This window comes from Argentina silus (assembly GCF_951799395.1).
Source record: "Argentina silus genome assembly, chromosome: 21".
NCBI lineage: Eukaryota > Metazoa > Chordata > Actinopteri > Argentiniformes > Argentinidae > Argentina > Argentina silus.
Window position 1 is genome coordinate 8537999 of NC_139675.1, and position 20427 is coordinate 8558425.

At 46.9% G+C, this 20427-nt stretch overlaps 3 protein-coding genes across 3 annotated transcripts; 1 reads left to right on the forward strand and 2 right to left on the reverse strand.

Annotated features, from left to right (window-relative positions):
- Window positions 1-275: 275 nt before the first annotated feature.
- Window positions 276-7672, reverse strand: polr1e (RNA polymerase I subunit E). Its single transcript, XM_083693294.1, has 12 exons — window positions 7533-7672; window positions 7068-7171; window positions 6886-6962; window positions 6578-6663; window positions 3384-3439; window positions 3059-3203; window positions 2498-2608; window positions 1834-1930; window positions 1563-1693; window positions 1246-1327; window positions 953-1084; window positions 276-681 (listed from the first exon to the last, which is right to left on the reverse strand). The coding sequence occupies exons 1-12, from the start codon at window positions 7594-7596 to the stop codon at window positions 519-521; spliced, it is 1248 nt and encodes a 415-aa protein (XP_083549420.1). The 5' UTR covers window positions 7597-7672; the 3' UTR covers window positions 276-518.
- Window positions 7673-9357: 1685 nt separating this feature from the next.
- zbtb5 (zinc finger and BTB domain containing 5) lies at window positions 9358-12317 on the forward strand (the record flags this gene model as incomplete). The annotated part of the gene is made up of 3 exons (XM_083693278.1): window positions 9358-9567; window positions 9832-10677; window positions 10966-12317. The coding sequence occupies 3 exons, from the start codon at window positions 9358-9360 to the stop codon at window positions 12127-12129; spliced, it is 2220 nt and encodes a 739-aa protein (XP_083549404.1). The 3' UTR covers window positions 12130-12317.
- Window positions 12318-15293: 2976 nt separating this feature from the next.
- Window positions 15294-19759, reverse strand: grhprb (glyoxylate reductase/hydroxypyruvate reductase b). Its single transcript, XM_083693297.1, has 9 exons — window positions 19502-19759; window positions 18820-18953; window positions 18603-18675; window positions 18227-18343; window positions 17922-18010; window positions 16850-16954; window positions 16217-16352; window positions 15923-16053; window positions 15294-15513 (listed from the first exon to the last, which is right to left on the reverse strand). The coding sequence occupies exons 1-9, from the start codon at window positions 19672-19674 to the stop codon at window positions 15392-15394; spliced, it is 1080 nt and encodes a 359-aa protein (XP_083549423.1). The 5' UTR covers window positions 19675-19759; the 3' UTR covers window positions 15294-15391.
- Between the last annotated feature and the right edge of the window lie 668 nt (window positions 19760-20427).

Below are 20427 nucleotides of genomic sequence, written 5' to 3' on the forward strand. Positions count from 1 at the left end.
TGGTATCAAACACCTGCGTTTGATTCCATTCCATGCATTACAATGAGCCCGTCCTCTGATTCCTACCTCCACCTCTTGTCTACTTTATAAAAGCTGTGCCCTTGCTGGAAGAGTAATTAGTGTGTGTGAATCATTGTCCACTTATTGTCCAAACATTGTCCACTTTTTTTTTTTTAAATCACACTCCCATCTTTCCTGAAATGTGCAATATGTAATAACTTCTCCAAATGTGCCTACGTTTGACTGTCCCATCTAAATATACATGGTTTCAACCTAGACACTGTATACATGTTTTAATCGAGTTATACATCTTTTCAACCAGTGGAGGGGTGGTCTACAATCATTGGGGTCATTGTTGGAACATTACAGACAATGAGTTACATAAGTGGTATGAAATCACGCATCACAACACTGATTCGCTTTTGCTTTTATATGTATACAAAATCATTGGCAGAATGAATGTTGACCTCTTCTGGTCTTCTTTGTAACCACTCTACTTCTTTCTCTCCCTCCATCCCTCAACGCATCTTCTTGCGTTTCCTGTCCATTTTCGGCTCGTATTTGACGAGGGGGAGAACCAGGGAGGCCAGTCTGTGCTCGTCTCTTGGGCCGGCCTCGTCACCCTTCACCCGGGCGTGTTTGCTCAGAGTCAGCCCCATCGACTTAGCCACCTCCAGCATCCTACAGGAATCAGACACACACAGTCAGTCAGAGGAAAGTAGAGGGCCCTTTTATGCCTGTCTCACATGATTAGGATTCAGAGACTCTCCCCTTCACCTGTGTGTGTGTGTGTGTGTGTGTGTGTGTGTAGATGGCCAACGATATGATACAGACCTACAATATAGAAACTGGGTACAGCCAGGATTTCTCACTGGAAAGTTGGTTTGGCTTATCGCTTCGGGGTGTTTCAGGAAGTGTGTGTGTGTGTGTGTAGACCCCTGGACACCCTTACCTGTCCTCTGTGAACCCCAGGTCACGGTGCAGTAGTGTGAGGTCAGCGGTCATGCCCCCCATGTGCAGCAGCAGGGTCAGGCAGTACACCGCCACCTTCACACGCATCGACGTCGAGATGATGTACTGAACCCTGGACGGATGGACGGACACGGACACACGAGACAGGACAGACCACAGTGTTTTCAACCGCACAGAGAAATGTGTAAATGGAGGTCGAAGGTAAAGATGGAGAGGAGGTTTAGAGGAGAGATGTTGAGGAGGAGGAGATGGAGAGAAAGTGTGGACAGCTACCTGCCCTGGTTGAACGTCTCTACGGCGAAGGTCTTGCTGATCTTGTTCTGGATGATGCGAGGGCAGCCCTCCTCCTGCCCGACTGAAAATGTCAAATAAAGGTTATGATGACCGTCTCTCCTATGGAACATGAAGCCAGGTCTAAATCAGGCCCTCTGGTAGGTCTAAATCAGGCCCTCTGGTAGCCACGTACTATATACCCACACAGATATCGTGAGTCATTCACACATTCCTAAACACACTTGTGTTGGTAGTACATTCATTCGATAGAATAGAACCCTGTATGTGTGTGTCTCTCTCCCCCTCTCTGTACTCACATGTTTTGCTGATGCTCCTCATGTTTCTTAGCTTCATGAGCAGATTGAGATAGTAGGCACAGCATGCCTGTCTCTCTCTGGCCTTGCCAGCTCTTGGTAGATTCTCCAACTGCCCCACCACACTCAGAGACCTGGACACACACACACACACGTCAATAACACAGGGATAGAAATTAAGTACTGTTAATAACTTGTGCCACGGCATGGTCAGGTTAAGGGTAGAGAGAGTGTGTGTGTGTGTGTGTGTGTGTGTGTTGAGGTGGAGTCCTACCCGCCCTCCTCTCTCATCTTCTGCAGCTCATCTGGGGTGAGTGCGGCCATCTTAGAGCCAGCCTCCTTCAACGCCCCGTACTCCACTGGGGTAAGGACTAGGACAGGGATAAGGACTCACACACACACCTTTAACTGAGAGCTGAGAACACACACACACACCTTTAACTGAGAGCTGAGAACACACACACACACCTTTAACTGAGAGCTGAGAACACACACACACACCTTTAACTGAGAGCTGAGAACACACACACATTTAACTGAAAGCTGAGAACACACACACACACCTTTAACTGAAAGCTGAGAACACACACACACACCTTTAACTGAGAGCTGAGAACACACAAACACCTTTAGCTGAGAATATGCAAATGCACACATACACACCTTTAACTGAGGAGAACAAACACACACACACACACACACCTTTAAGTGAGAAAGGAGGGAGAGAGACACACACACACAGGCCGTCCATATGACAATAAAAAACAAAAAACAATGCAGGATTCACAGGGAGAGACAAGCTATAGACAAACCCATGCCTTTACCAAACCCACCAGGACACCACAGTCCCATCAGCCCACAGCAACCACACACTGCACTGTGTGATAGGCCAGACAGGGCAGGGTCTAGCCAGGTGTGGCTGAGCAGATGAAGGATACGGTCATTGAACAGGTAGACCTCCTCAACTGTGTCTGCGTCTGGGTGGCAAGGAGGCAGGTAGAGAGACACCTCTGTCTGGGACTGGGTCTGAGCCACCTCCTGCTGCAAGGCTGGGGGGGGGGGAGAAAAGTGAGAGAGGTGGGTGATATATATATTTCTTTTTTCTTTTTTGTTCATGTATTGAGACTCTTTTTAAGAGGGAGGCGGTCCAGAGGAAACACAGGACCCACAACCTTAGGGAGGGTATGAATATGTGCCCTATTATCGTGCTTAATGTTACCACTAAACCAACAACTTAAGCCATGCAGTGATTCTCCGGGACCTTCCGGTCCTTGGTGGTCTACGAAGATGTGGACACGTATTCCCATCGAAAGTCTTACTTGCGACGGTTGTGCTGTATAGTTGTTTCACTTACTTTAGGCAAATTGTAAGTCGCTCTGAATAATAGTGTCTGCTAAATGACTCAAATGTAAAAAATAATAATAAAAAAAAGTCAAATGAAGATGCGTAGTGGTGATTCTCTGTTATGTTTAGACGCACACGCACACTCTCTGTGTTACCTTCGAGTCCCTTTTGTTCTATGACGGTGTGGGCGGCCTTGGCCACGGCGTTCTGCAGGGTCTCACTGCCCACCTGGTTCAGCCTGCGTGAGCTCAGCGCTCGCTTCTGCTTGTTGGTGCCGAACGCCTCGATCAGAGAGTCCACCTGTATGGACCAGGTAAAACAAGCTTTCATAGCCTGTTGGCAGAGAAATGTGCTCTGGGTCCTTGGAACACACGTTTGATTCCATTCCATGCATTACAATGGGCCCATCCTCCGATCTCTACCTCCACCAGCCTCCCCTGGAGGATATACACAGACAGTCAGATGGATGGATGGAAGTACCTTCTCTCTGTACGATTGAGTGGAGGTCTCGGACGTATCCTTTGCTGCTGACTCCCCTGAAAAGGCAAGACCAGACATCCAACATTACAACTGGCGATATCTGGGTTGCGTTCAAAGGTTTTTTGAAAGCAATCATTTAATACAGCCTAATGTCCTTGAACACAGATTGGTATCAGCGATGTGCTGTATCTGTCTTTGAAATATTGCAATGTTGAACGCAGTCCAATCCTGAGAGGCCGACTCGGTCAAAACCTAAACCTGAGGTCTAACCTCTGACCTTGATCAGACTTCTCTACAAACATAAATATCCCCACATATAGCCCCATAGGAGGAATATGGCCGTCATCTTTGTATAAATCAAAAATAAAGTTTCCAATCACTCTTCCCTTTTACTAACACACATATTACTGTGCGCGCGCATTCTGTCACACACACACACACACACACACACACACACACACACACACACACACACACACACACACACACACACACACACACACACACTGAAGACATTGAGTCTTCTTCAGTCCCCAGAAATAATCTGAACTCAACAACAGCAGGATACTTCAAACATCAACCATAAACCATGAATAATTGGTTTCATGTAGAGTATCTCCACGCAAAAGCTGGTCGAAAAAAACTAACATTGCCACATTCCAATTTATGACAGAAGGAATGGGTGACGGTACCAGTCTTTTAACATGGGAGGACGAATAACAACAGGAGCAAGCCTTGTCTCTGAACATGTGATGGATGTTTCTGCATACATGTGAACGAGCTGTCCTGTCGCCTGACGTTCAACTTAACTAAGACTAAACTAACACAAGCTTCATTCCACATATTTAACATTAAGTACCAGTCCACATACAGTGCCTTCGGAAAGTATTCAGACCCCTTCACTTTTTCCACATTTTGTTGTGTTATAGACTCAATTTAAAATGGATTAAATTAAAAGAATTGCCATCAATCCACACACAACACCCCAGAATCACAAAGCGAAAACTGTTTTTTAGAAATGTCTAAATTTATTCAAATTGAAATACAGAAATACCTCATGTACATAAGTATTCAGACCCTTTACTATGACACTCTTGAAATGAGCTAAAATGTAAAAATGTCATCAACAAATCACTCAATAAGTTGAATTGAGTCCATCCTAATGCAAGGACAAAAGTTTGTGTAATTTTGGAATTAATATCTTTGTTTTATTGGGTCTCTGATTTAACTCTTTTTTTTCTTCTTGAAACTCCTTCACCCGCGAGATCTCCTCGGTAACCCTAACCCTAACCTCATCTCAGAATTAGCCGATCGGGGTGTCAACGCAAAATCCTACACTGAAATCTCGGTGGGAAAGCTCAGAGTATCCGAGGAGCACCTGAATGCACCATTAGTAGTAGGATGAATAACAGGAAATTCCACAACACGGAGAGGACAAGAGGTAAGCGGTTTTTCTTGTTCTCATGGTGTTGCGGTAAGCGGTGTTGTTACATTCCATGTTGTTTACCTGCTGTCACATTCATTATTAGAAAGGCGAAGACTACATAAACACTGGTAAATCTGATACTGCAGGGCATGAAATACAGTAGAAGGGTCTTACTAGAGACTTGGCAGAGTCTGATATAGATACAAACACACACAGGCAGGTTTAGCTGAATTACAGAGGAATGTTACATTATGCAACAGAAACACATCAACTAGACATGCAGACATCTGTAACTGCAGTGGCTGGGTGGTATGATGTTGAAACCACACCCAACCGCGCCCACACACACACACACACACACACAGACACATACACACCTCAACAACATCTAAATTCCAGTTCAAGTCAGGTGAGCCAACAGTGTTTTAGTTTCAGACAGAGGATGATCTCGCTCTCTTGAGTTCCACCCAGCTGTAGAGATGTGCACACACACACACACTTCAAAGGCTAGTCTGTGTGTACCCAGGCTTAGTCACTAAGATGAACCTAAAACAACACTATTGAGTCCTTTAGCACCGTATTATGGACTACAGAGAATAGTATTACAGAGTTTGGGGTTATAACTCCTGGCCAACATGGCCGCTCTCTGCGTTTCTGGGACCGACGGCCGTGACTGAAAGCTCATACTGCCTACTTGACTAAAAGTATCTACGACATACTAACCATACTACATACTGTTTAGAGCCTACTGTTTAGTCAAATGTATGCAGGAAGCGACAAATAACAACAGACTACGCCTCATCAATCACATAAACCGTCATCTGTCACTCAACCATGTTCTTCATGGTAATTGGTTACATTTCTCTACTGCTCGCCTCCCCTACCTGCTCCATTGAATTGTGAGACTCAAATCTGAAAGGACGTCCTGAAAAGTGAGCCAGTGAATTCATAACACATGGTAAGGCAAATCTAGTATGACATCCTGGCATACTCAATTTTGGTAAATTTCGCAATACTGCAAACCATTCTAATCTTGCATACTGAAAATGTCTTTTAAACGGGTCGCAGTATGAGCAATCGGTCACAGCCCCGTGTCTATTCATTCTAGTGTTGTTTCGCAGTCTGTGGGTTGTCCTACCCTGTGATGGCCACCACTGGGGGTGAGGCGCTAGTGAGCTACTGTCCAGGTTGTGCATACATCCTCTCTCTGGATGTGGTGGTAGAAAGAGATGTGTCTGAACGCTAGACACCAGATAAAATAATTAATGTAAACGCTAACAACGCTAATGCTAACACCCTGAAATAAAGTTGTGTGTGTACGGGATGGGCCTAGTTTCTCTTCACCACAGCCACTGGGTCTTGTTCCAGTGTGTGTATGTGGGTCGTGTTCTAGTCATGAATCTGGCAAGCCAGAGCTGGGTGTTCAGCCAAGCAGGAAAGCACCTGATTCTAATCACCTCAATCAATGTATTCTATTAAGACGTTGATCAATAGCATCAGGTGCTATTTTAAATCCTTTGAAATAAGAGTGTTTGCTTGAATGTGCCTGGAGTGCCAGGTGGGCGGGGGTTAGCACCTTTGGGACTATTCCATTGGTTCAATTACACCAGGCAAACACAATCAAGCACAGCTAAGTATCCAATACTATTTGAAGCCAGGTCTGATTTGGTGTTGAGAAAATATTTAAAAAATCTACGTCGGTTTGCTGCTCATAGTTTTTCCCGATCTTTCTTCGGCCATAGCATATTGAAATGGATCATTCACTAACCTGGGATGACTGGCTGCATATTGAAGAGCTGGGCTTTGTGTACCTCCATCTGCCTGGTTTGCTTGTTCAGGACTCCCACATAATACCTGCACACATGACGTACAACTCTGTGACTTAAAGCAACAAAACATTGAATTGCTCTCCTGAACATTAGTCAGCGGGACTGACCACACACACAGAGACTACACTGGGGGGTCAGACAGAAAGATACATACATACACACACACGGAACTGATACAATACATAGGCATTAATTTCAGGGTTGTACTCTAAACTACTGCTTATTCAGTAGAGGCCAAGACACCTACTGGCAAAGGTTGTTGCATCTCAAGGATCCTGTCCCAAAGTTATTTCCAACGTAGGAAAGTCTGTCTGACTCTGCAACCTAGAGAGAGAGAGAATTAGAGTTGATTCAAGAGTATAGTCCTTCCATATTTCATTTATTTGTCCACTGAATGTTCCGGTATTCACAGCACAATAACTGCCTTACCAGCATCCGCCTGTTCTTCTTCCTCGGGTTGCTGTCATCCGTGTTCTTGTAGAAGGTGAAATCCAAATGGTCCGTGTTTCTCATGTTGCCATTCGAAAACTGGACTGCAGCAGAAACATATTGACATGATTGTATCAACAGCATATTTGCAGCTACAGAAACAAATAGCGGCAGTTAGGCGGAGACAGTCTGTCTGCGTTCCATAATTCACCTCCGTATATGTTCTATATCAACATATGGTTGACTTTCATTGAAAGCATACGTTTAGCTCTGCCTAGCTCTACATGGTTCCGTAGCCACCATAGTGTTGTGTCATATGTGGGTTACTTAGGATAGGCTACCCATGTGTGTGATGAAAAGTGTTTTTGCAATAACGACAAGGCGAGGGAGTGATTACACTCGCGTGGTCTGAGAACACATCTATTAACGTTAACGAGCAGGAGGTGACATGAGGGAGATATTTACCAACAACAGCTTTATCTGCCTCTCTCTCCTCCGCACAGGCGACCCATGTGCAACTAGCGTCCATGATTGTTGACACCGTTGTCCGAGACTCAGGGGAAGTTATTTTAGACTACGACGACGCAGTGTGGTTCGGAGTGTTATCGCAACTATTTTCCCTCCGGTGAGGTCATGAATGAGGATATCAGCGTAGCGCCACCTACTGAGTCTGGGTGGGAAAACTGCGACTTACCTGTCTAGCTATAATGTTAATAAAACCAGAGAAAACTGCTCCTGTGGATGAAACATACGTGACAGTACAGCCCAGTGCAGTACAGGATGGCTGATGAAATATAGAGAACGTTACTTCTGGGTTTCATAATAAACTAGGGATGCTTGTTTGGCATTGCTTATAATCACTCTAAGTAAGGGTATTTATTCTACAAGGCAAAATAAAGTTCTTCCATCTATCTATCTATTTATCTATTTATCTATTTATCTATCACCCTGCGCTTCTTTTGGTGCCACGTCACACGAGTGACCATTTCATGCTCTCAGATAGGTTGCTCTTGGCAACCACGCACCTCCGCCCCCTAGCTTCTCTTCTTGTAAATGTGGGGCAGCCAGTTACCAGTTACGACTACTAACCTAACGTTGACTAAGGGTTGGGGACAAGATCGATGCCACCTTCTAAGGACGGAAGTTAGCTAGACGTTTTAGGGCAGTATTCCGAAGGTTCCGTGCACACAAGCATGTGAGCAAACTCACGATAGGAGTGAGATTGTCCGCGTCTATCCACACTGGCGGGGGAAGTCATCCATTCGCAATCCTAGCCAACCTCGTCTGCTTCCGAGGCCCTTGTCCAGACTGGACTTGTACCCTGGTTGTCCACCGTGACCTGGTATAGAAATTAAGGTAACTCCAGCAAGCGACTTTTTCGTAATAATGTTCCATATTCAACTGTCAGCATTCACCTCTCAACGTCGTTTCAGTTGCATGCTTTTCCTGCTTGATCTTGCTAGCTAGCTGGCTAGCTCATGAGGGGTCTTTCAAGGGGAAACTTGACAAGCTGAAGCTGCTGTGTTGGTATGATAGTAATTAAGCTCGGATAGTCTAGCCAGCAGTTAGCCAAATGCCAGCACTGGGAAGCGAATCTATCAGAGGAATAGGGTTGTTTTATGACATTTGGGAGACTCCAATTGAGGTTGGATTTATTTTATTTGGCTTTGACTGTTTCATTCATAATAAACAAAATGTCGGTCACATCCCAGGGGTCATGTTAGTTCACCAACACCGGTTTGTAATTCTGAGCTTTTCTAAATGTTTTTTCTGACACCATTCTGAGCCGCGAAATGTCATGCCAGAGAATGTGTGGAGGTCTATGGGCCTGGGCAATAGTCATTGAACCAATTCACATTGGGAGACAAACTCCCCTTTCAAACCTTAACACCCCAAGTCAAGTCAAGTGCCCATGGACACCTACTGCACAATGCAAGGTGTCAATCAAATTGGACAGATAAGGTTGCTAATTTATTCATTTTCCAGAGACGCTCCTCTCCTTGCAATTCCTCAAAGCATGAAACATACACATGCCTTCGATTACATTTGTACACACTCTTTGTATCAATAAGTGATTATAGCAAGCGCATCAATAGGACTCTCACACATTATAACACATTACGTATATACCTTTCTCCAACTCCTCCTTTCTCTCTCTCTCCCTCCCTCCCCACATCCCTCCTTCCCTCCCTTCATCACCCCCTCCCTCCCTCCTTCATCCCTCTCTCCCTCCCACCATCACCCCCTCCCTCCCTCCTTTGTCCGCTCCCTCCCTCCCTCCCTCCAGGTCATGGACTTCCCAGGGCACTTTGACCAGGTCTTCCAGCAGCTGAACTACCAGCGTCTGCACGGCCAGCTGTGTGACTGCCTGATCGAGGTGGGCAGCCGCCATTTCAAAGCCCACCGCTCCGTGCTGGCGGCCTGCAGCACACACTTCAGAGCCCTGTTCACTGTCGCCGAGGGAGACGCCAGCATGAACATGATCCAGCTGGACAGCGAGGTGAGGAGGAGGGGGAGGAGGATGATGATGACTTTATGACAACGTACAGCAGTGTAGTCTGCAGGCTTTTGATGATGATGATGGTGACGATATTTGGTCCATATTTGGCATTGATGTCATTTTTAGAAACAGGAGCATCAATCCAGTGTGCAGGCATTGAACATAGACGTTCGATGACATGGCGAAGACAAGTATTTAATTATTTGCGACCTTTTGTGAAGCATAGAGAACTCTTAACAGAACAAACAAACTCTTGTGTAACAGGTGGTGACGGCGGAGGCTTTCGCCGCCCTGGTGGACATGATGTACACATCCACCCTGATGCTGGGGGAGAGCAACGTGATGGACGTGCTCCTGGCCGCCTCACACCTGCACCTCAACGCCGTGGTCAAGGCCTGCAAGCAATACCTGACCACCCGCACTCTGCCCATGTCCCCCCCATCCGACAGACCCACAAACCACCACCACCTCCAGTCAGACCAGCAGAGGCACAGGCAACAACAGCAGCAGCAGCAGGCGGAGTTAGCAGCTAACGCTAACCTAGTGACTAATGCCAACCTAGCTGCTAACGCTGCTACATCCAGGCTCCAGCGGTCCTTCCTTCTGCAGCAGCTGGGGCTGAGTATCGTGAGCTCTGCCCTGGGCGGGGTAGAGGAGGATCGTGGAGCTGGAGTAGGGGTTAATAGTGGCGTAGTTGAGCAGCGAGCCTCCTTCCCCATTCGTCGCTTCCACAAGCGCAAGCCTTCCCTCACCCTCGGTCTATCAGAAGACAGGCCCAGACAGCGGCCGCGCCTCTCTGTTCCCCCTGGGGGGCTGCTGGGGGAGGGAGGGGGTGAGGAGGGGGGGCTACTCTCCCCCGACTCCCACAAGATGGGGGAGGGGTCTAAACTGGATGCAGCGATTGCCGGCCTTGTAGGCGGCGCATCTCAAGATGACCCACAGATGCCGAGCCAATCGGACAGCGGACGCTGCGAAGGGGAGCGACCAGGACTGACGCAGGACGGGGTCGGCAAGGAGGAGTACCTGGACGGCAGTGATAACCATGGCGATGGGATGAAGATAAAGGAAGGGCGGGAAGAGGAGGAGGAGGAGGAAGGACGTGTCCAGCAGGTACAGGCATTATGCTAATGAAGCTAATCAAATACTTTCTAAGTAAATATACTACTCAAATACTACTACTAACTCATTACTTTAATGAATATTCTGCAAGGAAATTAAGTTGTATTTTGCCATTTGATATCCATCATGAGAGATTGTAATGGAAGTAGAAACTCCTGTAAGGTTGGCCATAATAAATAACAAAATAATAAGAAAATGTTGTGGGGGTACTTTTATGGAATGTATCTCGTGCCCCTCTTGCCCCCTTAAATATTCCTCTCCTGGTTCTCTCCTCCTCAGGTGGTGGTGAAGAGAGAGCCCCTGAGCTCCCCGGAGCCGGCTGATGAGACCAGTGACGTGACCTCCCAGGCGGAGGGCAGCGACCAGCCCGAGCCAGGAGGGGGACAGGAGGAGGAGAAGGTAGAGCTGAGCCCCGAGAGCAGCGACCGCAGCTTTTCCTCCGACCACCAGCCCATCTCCACACTGCTCCAGCCCAGCTCCCAGCTCCTGTTGAAGGCCAGTCAGGGTGGAGGGGCTGGAGGTGGGGGTGGTGGTGGGGGTTACGGGTGTAGCGACGGCCTGGATGGGAAGTCTGGTTTTAGTATTTCTAGCTTCCTCAGTGCTAAGGTGTTCGGCATTGGCGGGGACGACGACCTCCCCAACACAACGACCGGCGAGGCTTCGACACATCACTTCCTGCTCGGCCCGGAACCCGCCAGCCACAATGGCTCCACCTCTTCCTCTCTGCTGCGTCCCGGCTTGTCCAATCAGCACTTGATGGGTGGCGAGAGTCACAGCAGTTTCGGGGATGCCTTCCAAGCCGATTCGCTTTTCCTCCGGCCTCTGCACGACGGACTAGGAAACCCCAGAGGCGGGGGCGGCGGGGTAGACCCATTCGCTCTGGACTTCCAGCGCTCCTCTCTGGGGCTGCACTCGCTCGCCCGGGCCACCAGGGGGGGTGTCGGAGCAGCGGCCTCTCTGGGGTTCCCAGGCTACCGCCGCATCGCGCCCAAGATGGGAAGTGCTGGCATGGGAGGATGCGTGGGAGGCGGGGGCGCTGTCCTCCAAGACGCCTCCTCCTCTTCTTCTTCAAGTTTGGGGGGGCCCCTGCTCCTCAACGAGACGGGGGGTTACGAGGGAACAATGGGAGGAGGAGGGCCCAACTCCCACCTCCCCCAGCTGACCCGGGCCTCGGCAGACGTGCTGTCCAAGTGTAAGAAGGCCCTGTCTGAGCACAACGTCCTGGTTGTGGAAGGGGCTCGGAAGTACGCCTGCAAGATCTGCTGCAAGACCTTCCTCACTCTCACCGACTGTAAGAAGCACATCCGTGTCCACACGGGGGAGAAGCCCTACGCCTGCCTGAAGTGCGGCAAGCGATTCAGCCAGTCCTCACATCTCTACAAGCACTCCAAGACCACCTGCCTGCGCTGGCAGAACAACAACATGCCCAACGCCCTGCTGTAAGGGTGGACGCTAAGTAGGGTCCTTGGGACGACCCTACGCTAAACCCTAACCTTAAACGAAACCTCTTAACCATAATCCTTAACCGTTTTTTTTTTTTTTTTTTTATGTCAACTTCAATGGGGTAACGTCAGTGTTGGGTCGTCCCAAGCATCCCGCTTAGCGTTTACCCTGCTCTAAGTCTTAGGCAGGCTAGGATAACCCAGGCAGCACCCCCCAGCCCACCCCCCCAACCCTAACCCCCACCATAACCCTAACCCCCCCCAAACCAACTGTAGACATGCACCCGCCCCCACCCCCCCCAGAACATAGTGATTATTATTACTGCTGGAACCTTGCCCCCCGGCCTCTTCCCTCCCTCCCTTCCTCCCTTGTTTTGGGTCAACCTGAAGAGCAGCAGAATGTGTGTGTGTCTCTGAACCACATCTTCTGCCCTTGTTGTTATTGTTGCCTATGCTTCTCCCAGTGCATTAACCCAGTGGACTAGACTTGTAGGCTAGCTGCCTCTGAAGGAATCACAGCAAGAAGCTGAGAGATGATGCAAGAAGAAGCTCAAATCCCCAACTGAGTGTCTGTTTTAACGTGTTCCAGGAGAGGCTGGTGGATGTAGAAATTGGAGGACTGGCTCATTATAATGCATGGAATGAGGAATGGTATCAAACATGGAGGTAGAAATCGGAGAACAGGCTCATTGTAATGCATGGAACGGTTTGAGGAATGGTGTTTGGTACTATTTCTGATTCTGTTCCATGCATTACAATGAGCCAGTCCTCCGATTTCTACCTCCACCAGCCTCCCCTGAGTCGTGTTCCCTTCAGAACAGGGAGGAGTGGTGTTGGATGTGTTCTGGCCCCGCCTCTCTCTCTTTCTTGATTTCTCTCGTGTGAACATTCCTGAAAAAGGTTGGAAGCGTTGGACGCGTTGTTTCAGGAAGTGAAAAGAGGTCCACAGAGAAGGGAGGGGGAATCCGTTCTCATCCCAGAAGTCAAAATCAACGAGGGATTACTTTTTGACACATGAAGTCCATATGCCGTTACTCTGAGCACCTTCTGAATAGGACAGTTTCGAGATGTCTCTCTGATGTCTCGAAACTGAGAAATGGGGGTGGGCAGACTGTTTGCTCACTGCCTCTCGCCCTCTCCCCCATCCTCCAATCACTGTTCCGCAGTTCTAGAATCTTAAATGCTTCTCTTGGAGTGTGGCAAACGAAGATGTAGCAATGAAGACGTTCTGGAAAAGATGGCAGAGAGATTTTTTGCGCACAAGGCTCATCGTGTGTGTGTGTGTGTGTGTGTGTGTGTGTGTGTGTGTGTGTGTGTGTGTGTGTGTGTGTGTGTGTGTGTGTGTGTGTGTGTGTGTGTGTGTGTGTGTGTGTGTGTGTGTGTGTGTGTGTGTGTGTGTGTGTATTGTAAAAGGGCTGAGGGATATGTACAGAGAGGAGCTCAATTGAGAGGAATAGGCTCATAGTCATTATCATGAGACTGTAGAGATATAGAGGGACCGTGTCTAACAGAGGAGGCTGGCGGAGTTAGAAATCGGAGGATTGTAACATATAGAATGGAATACCATTCCTCATTCCATTCTATGCGTTGCAATGAGCCCGTCCTCCAATTTCTACCTCCACCAGCCTCTCCTGGAAAGCCATCCTCCAACACACGCTGTATCCCCACACGACAGGCAAATATATTGGAAATGTAAATATTGCACATTTTTATGGCTTCAATGCTTTTCTCCACAAGGAGAATAACATTTAAAAAAAAGAGTAACGGAAATGAGCTAGATGTGGTGTAACAGTTTGGTACTGTATCTGTGCTTTTTAAACCTCATCTTTTGTACATCTTACAACCTGTAACATCATAGTCATTAGACTAAGCTCTTTTTTGTTTTTAAAATCCTATTAACCAAAAAAATACTTAAATACCGCTAATAGGAATGTTGACCTCTGTGAATCTGTTTCCTTTTGGACCTGTCTTTCGGTGCAGTTCTGTAGTTCTGGTTTCGTGGACGGAAGAGTCAGAATGTGTGTTCTTGTGTTTGTTTATTTGTTCGGTTTTTTTGTCTCGCTGTAGCGTGTCTTCTGCACTGTGCTGGTGTCTCAGACTGATGATGTCATCATTGCTTCCATTCCCTGGTTGGGCACCTTAACAAGTCTTCACACTGTTCCTATCTGTCCGTTCAGTAAGAGTCGAGTTGAGGAGGTTTCCTTTTGATTTAGATTCTGTCCTTTATTTTACCTGGCGAGCTATTTGCCCAGTGGGAATTTGTAACCGTAAAGATAAGCTATTCTACTGTTTCCATTCTACAACTGCAGACTGTCTGTAGTATTACGTTTGCGTTGAGGAAGACACCTTTATGGATACTTTGTGTTGGTAGTAACGCGCATGTTATGTCGGTACCCTTGACGGACATGAGGAACCCTGTTTAAAAAAAAAAAGAAAGAAAAGAAGATCCAAAATGGCTTCCATTTCTCACACTGTGACCTGATCATGTTTCCATGGTGCTGTTTTCTGTGGCTGTTGTGTAAACAGTTGTTTTTTTATGTGAATCTTTCGAAGTGCACTGTCTGACATATTTATACGAATGGACCTGTGTGAATATGCCAAAACAACAAATGTTATAGGCCTAAATAGAAAAACTAAAGGTTGTTGAAATTGATGAAGAAAGTTACTGCCTTATGCCCTCTGGCTTGAAAAGCTGGGCTTTATTGAGATGCCAAAAGTGAAGGATTTCTTCTCTTTTTTTTTCTGTACATGTAACCATGAAAGGACTAAATGTTTTTGTTTTTCTTTGTTGAAAATAAACTAATAAAATAATGGAGGACATATCATTTCAGTTGTATAGACTGAATTAAAAGATTTAAAATGTTCCTTGTTTATTGTTGTTCTTTGTCATTATTACAAATGTTTTTAGAAATTGCGGGACACTAAGTTAGAGTCATGTTGAGTTAAAGTGTTTATGATGTGTATCAGTTATTCAGGAAGAACATGTCTCCTTTTCTCAGAAGGAACCCCACCCAATGGAAGTGACTAAGGGGACATGCCTGACCTGCAAACAATGAACTCTAATCCTCATTTGAACCAGTTCGGAATGTCAACAAACTAGTCAAAAGGTTCAGAGGTCGATCAGAGGTCACAAAAGAAAGAAGACAACAGCGATTGAGAGAATGGGAACACATGTTCTTGTTTGTCTCTGTGTTTACAGTATAGTAACAGTTCTGTGATGGTCATTGGTCCTCCTCTCAGGTTCTGAGGTAGGTGATTGGTCACTACAGCTTCAGCTCTTTGATCATTGGCTCTCCCCTTAGGCCAAGCAGCAGGTTATTGGCTGCCAGGGCGGACATGTTGTTACGGGTGAAGTAGGAGGCACTGGCGATATGAGGAAGGATCACTGCAGAGAGAGAAGAGTGAAGGAACAGAGACCAAGGTCCCCAATTTGCGTGTGGAAATAGTGCTGAGCAGAGCAAAAAATACCTAACAACTCAAACCTCTACAGCAAGAATTGTACCTTGTCGTTGACAATGTTTTTGAGAAAATTATAATTATAAGTTTTAGTACACAGTCTAGCAAGCAAACACCAGTTGCAGCATTCAACCCCCCCCATTGGATTATGTCTCATCGTGTCTATTAGATATATTTCGGTTAAGATGACCTCCGTAGCTGACTTTTTTTGCAGATGCAGAGGGTCTAAACACAATCAGAAACTACTTTCAAATTCCTCAAATACAGGACCGCTGATGCCGAGGACACACTTAATTGGTTTGTTGAGGGACCAATCTCTGGTGGCCAGACAAACTTACCACAGTTTTTGAGTGTGAAGAGGGGATGGCTGGTGGACAGGGGCTCGGGGACGGTGACGTCCAGTCCAGCTCCAGCAATCTGACCAGTGGAGAGAGCCTCATATAGATCCTCCTGGTTCACCACCCCTCCTCTGACACATACACACACACACACACACACAAGTCAAGGGTTAGGGGTTTGTGTAAGTGTATGTCTGCCTGTATGCGTGTGTGTGTGTGTGTGTGTGTGTGTGTGCGCGCGCGTGTGTGTACCTGTGTGTGCGCGAGTGTATCTGTGTGTGTATCCCTCATCACCTGCTGGTGTTGATGAAGATAGAGGTGTCCTTCATCTTGGAGAAGAAGTCCCGGTTGCAGATTTCCTTTGTTTCCGGTGTGAGAGCACAACACATGGTCAGGAAGTCTGACTGCTTGGCCAACTCATCCGCAGATACTACAGAGAAAGAGAGAGAGAGAGAGAGAGGAGAGAAAGAATGAGAGAAATAAAATGGATACTCACTGGTGAAGGCCAGCCACGACACGCCAATATTTACTGATAACTCGTGTGTACTCCCACAAACTCATTTCGCTCTGTGACCTTTATCAAGACAGTCTGTCAGTCAATCAGACAGGCCAAGATTTAGTCATACTGAGTTTTCTCTGGTGAAAAGCTTGTAAATCTGGCCCCTATCAGTAGCTTTAGGAAGTACAGGGGAGGCTGGTGGAGGTAGAAGTCGGAGGACGGGCTCATTGTAATGCATGGAACAGAATGAGGAATGGTATGAGGAATGCCATTCCATGCATTCCAGTGAGCCTGTCCTCCAAATTCTACCTCCACCAGCCTCACCTGCTCTACAGTATGATATGAATCTCTCCTTCCTTTCCTAGGGTTAGTTAACTATAGGTTAGTAAACTAGAACCCCTCCTAGCAGCCCTAACTGTAGTACTGACCGTATTCTGCGTTTATCATTTTGGCGAGTTCTGGTCTGGGCGCCACGTCTGTGTAGATGAACCTCTTCACCTTGAAGGGCTTCAGACGCTCGGCGATGGCCACCCCTGTCAGACACACACACAGACACACACACACACACACACACACGATTACAATATAGAATAGAAACAAAAACAGTAACCTCATAGCCTTTTCTCCAGTGTTAGGAACACGACTCCTTGCGTCCTCTCCGTCCTCCACTCGCGTCCTCCTGGAAACGCTTCGGAGGAGAAGATCTAGGTTCCTTCCCTTACATATTGTGTATTCCTTGTGTCCTCTCCTCCATCGCTTTGTCCTCAAAAAGCATTGGAGGAGAGGACACAAGGAATCATGTTCCTAACAACTGAGAAAAGGCTTTGATTTGACAGTTGGCTTAGTTAACGCTGTTTAGCATCAGAGAGTATATTGCCTCTATGTGGATGCAGCAGTCGCACTACTAAGTCACAGGTTTTCACTGTCTTGGCGCCCCGCTGGTGGAACGAGCTTCCCACTGCTGTCAGGACTGCAGTCACTACCTATCTTCCGCCGTAGATTGAAGACCCATCTTAACTGTCCCTCCTAAAGACCTCTTCATCCCCACTACCCCCCTGTACAGTTTCTCTACTGTAAACAAATTAAAAAATAATAATAATTCATAAATTAATTCATTAATAATTCTTCCTTTTTCTACCATTGTGACTGCTGATGACCCCTGGTCCTAGCATAGATTTCTTTTTCTTATGATGACTGATGGATAGATGATTCACTTACTTAGACAAATGTATTTGTTATAAGTCGCTTTGGATAAAGGCGTCTGCTAAATGTCAAAACTGTAAATGTAAAATGTAAATATTGATCAGGGAGGCTGGTGGAGGTAGAAATCATACGCGTTTGATACCATTCCTCATTCCGTTCAATGCCTTACAATGAGCCCGTCCTCCAATTTCTACCTCCACCAGCCTCCACCGATACTGATTAGTCTCTTATCAGGGAGTGGTGAATGAGGTGCATTAGGTGCAGTATTTGGCAGGAGAGAGTGCGTTGGAGCCTCACCTATCCTCCCCAGGCCGAAAATGCCCACGGTGCTGTTGGCGAGCTCATACCCACACAGCCACAGAGTCCTCCACGTACCCCAGCCACCACTGAGGAGGAACAAGGACAGACAGGGATCACACACACACACACACACACACACACACACACACACACACACACACAATGAATACAGGCAAATGCAGTCAATTCAAAATATGTTTGAGTTATATGTTTGTCTCTCTGCATTTCTGTGTGTGTGTGTGTGTGTGTCTGTGTGTGTGTGTGTGTGTGTCTGTGTGTGTGTGTGTGTGCAGTAACATTACTTCTTGGCCTCATGTGTAGCCTCTATGAGTCTCCTGGAGGTGGTGAGCAGCAGAGCGATGGTCAGCTCAGCCACCGAATCCGTCAGAACGTCTGGGGTGTATCCTACTCGGATCCCCCTGAATGTACACACACACACACACACACACACACACACACACACACACAGACAGACAGACAGACAGACACACACACACACACACACAGACAAACATAGACACTTATAACCTTGAAAAATTGAAAATAGATAGCAGGGATGCAAGACAACAGACTGACTGTCACCTGGAGCATGATCCTCTCTAGCCTCTCTCTCATATTGAAGGGATACAGGTATCTGACTGGCAGCAGGGAGACAGACAGAGGTCAGAGGTCACTGACCTTTTCTTCAGCTCCTCCAATGAGAGATGGTCAAAGCCCACTGACATGGTGCTCACGACTTTAAGGTTTGGACCTATAGGAGCACACACACACAAACACACAAACACACAAACACACACACACACACGCACAAATGACATATTGTGAATAAATGCTCCCCACATCCTGTCTGTCAGAGATTAGCCAATGGCGATGTGCATATGGACAGTCAACTGACCTGCGGCATCCAATAGCTCTGTATCGATCTTCTCTGTGAGCACGCAGAGCAGGCCGTCGACCCCTTTGACCTTTTGGAGCAACTCCTTCCGGGGCACGGAGAGGTCATCAGAGTCCCATAGCTCAAACTGTACTCTGGGAAATCAACATTTCACATTTAGCTAACCTCTTATAGAAACTAGATTTCTTTCACACAGTTCAATACAATACAAACCAAAAGACAGTTTGAGTACGTAGACATCACCAACAGTGGAAGCGCCCGTTAAAGTAAGGGTCAGTTTTAGATTTTGACTATTGACAATAGGATGCTGGTCAGGAGAGTCCCTTTAGGGGAGGAGGGCGGGGGGCAGAGAGTTAAGTTGAGAGAGTGGAGGGGGAGGGGGAGGGCGAGGGGGAGGTGTAGAGTGCGCTGATGGTCCCTATCTTATCTGGTCAAGGCAAACATTGGCAACCCTTTCCGAAGTCAATGATGAACCTTTTCCCAAACATCAACATTTACAGGAGTTTGCATTAGAACGTTATCTATGGGGCTTCATAAATGCCCCAAAAAGTATAGACCCCTCCCTACATAAACTAATGAAACGTATTTTGGTAGATTAATAATGACATTTAATTTCAGAACATATATATACATATAAATATATATATTTGGCAATTATTGTGTTTGATATTCAGACACTCACTGTCCTGACTCCCGGAGAATCTTCAACCCATCCGGTGGGATCTGTCGGGTGACATACACCCGCGGCAGGGTCGACATTTCTCTCTGCACTGCGCCCGTTAGACGCCCGGTAACGTTCAACGGAGCAACGGCAATCCGCTGGAGCCGACGCAGAGCCACGCGACTGCACCACATCGCCGAGAAGAGGAAAAGTCCGCTGGCAGGAACGGGACACACAGAAATCGTTTAGAAGGCAGGGACTTCAAACTTGAGCCACGTTCTCCCGGTGTGTGAAAGTGTGTAGGGTTGTTATTTTTGGCAGAAGCTCAGGGGGGAGGTACCGAGGGGGGTTTGCCGTTTGACCAATATGGATGGAGGGAGGATTGAAAAAGGTAGTAGATAAAGTGATTATTTTGTCTTAAAAGAAAACAATAGCACTTTTGACCAAAATTGAATTGTGAGTCAATGAGCTGCAATGATAACGATAAGCATGGTATGGTAATGATAATGATACTACTGTACTGTACTGTTCACACTGGCACGCACGCACCAACGCACGCACGCACGCACGCACACACACACACACACACACACACACACACACACACACACACACACACATATCAAGTTTGATCCTGCTTTGCTTTATAAGTAACCTAGACTGTTGAAAATAATAACTGTGGCCCACACTTCAGAACACACAAACATCCCCCATCACCCTTCAATGAGTTTGTCTGTTGTAAATGTTTTACTAGGCAGACGAACTTTGTCAGTTTGAACAGCGTGGGTCTCTTTTATAGTATAGTCTAGGCCAGTGTGTTCAATGACCCGACATACAGTTATGAAACATGTACACATCAAATTAATTGTCTACTTGTTGATTTTGTTAGATGGTCATGTAATATCAACAAAGCCTGCACTTTGACACAGGTGAATGTTAGTCCCATG

Bases quoted from the DNA above. Each gene is read 5' to 3' on its own strand.
- polr1e (XM_083693294.1), bottom strand. From the start codon at position 7,596: ATGGACGCTAGTTGCACATGGGTCGCCTGTGCGGAGGAGAGAGAGGCA. The intron at 2,609-3,058 runs GTAACACAGAGA...CCCCCCCCCCAG, and splicing joins AGAACAAAAGGGACTCGAAG to CCTTGCAGCAGGAGGTGGCT. The intron at 1,931-2,497 runs GTATCCTTCATC...TCCCTGTCCTAG, and splicing joins GGTCTACCTGTTCAATGACC to TCCTTACCCCAGTGGAGTAC.
- grhprb (XM_083693297.1), bottom strand. From the start codon at position 19,674: ATGTGGTGCAGTCGCGTGGCTCTGCGTCGGCTCCAGCGGATTGCCGTT. The intron at 18,011-18,226 runs GTAATGTTACTG...GTTCCTCCTCAG, and splicing joins GCTACACATGAGGCCAAGAA to TGGTGGCTGGGGTACGTGGA. The intron at 16,955-17,921 runs GTGAGGCTCCAA...TGTGTCTGACAG, and splicing joins TTTCGGCCTGGGGAGGATAG to GGGTGGCCATCGCCGAGCGT.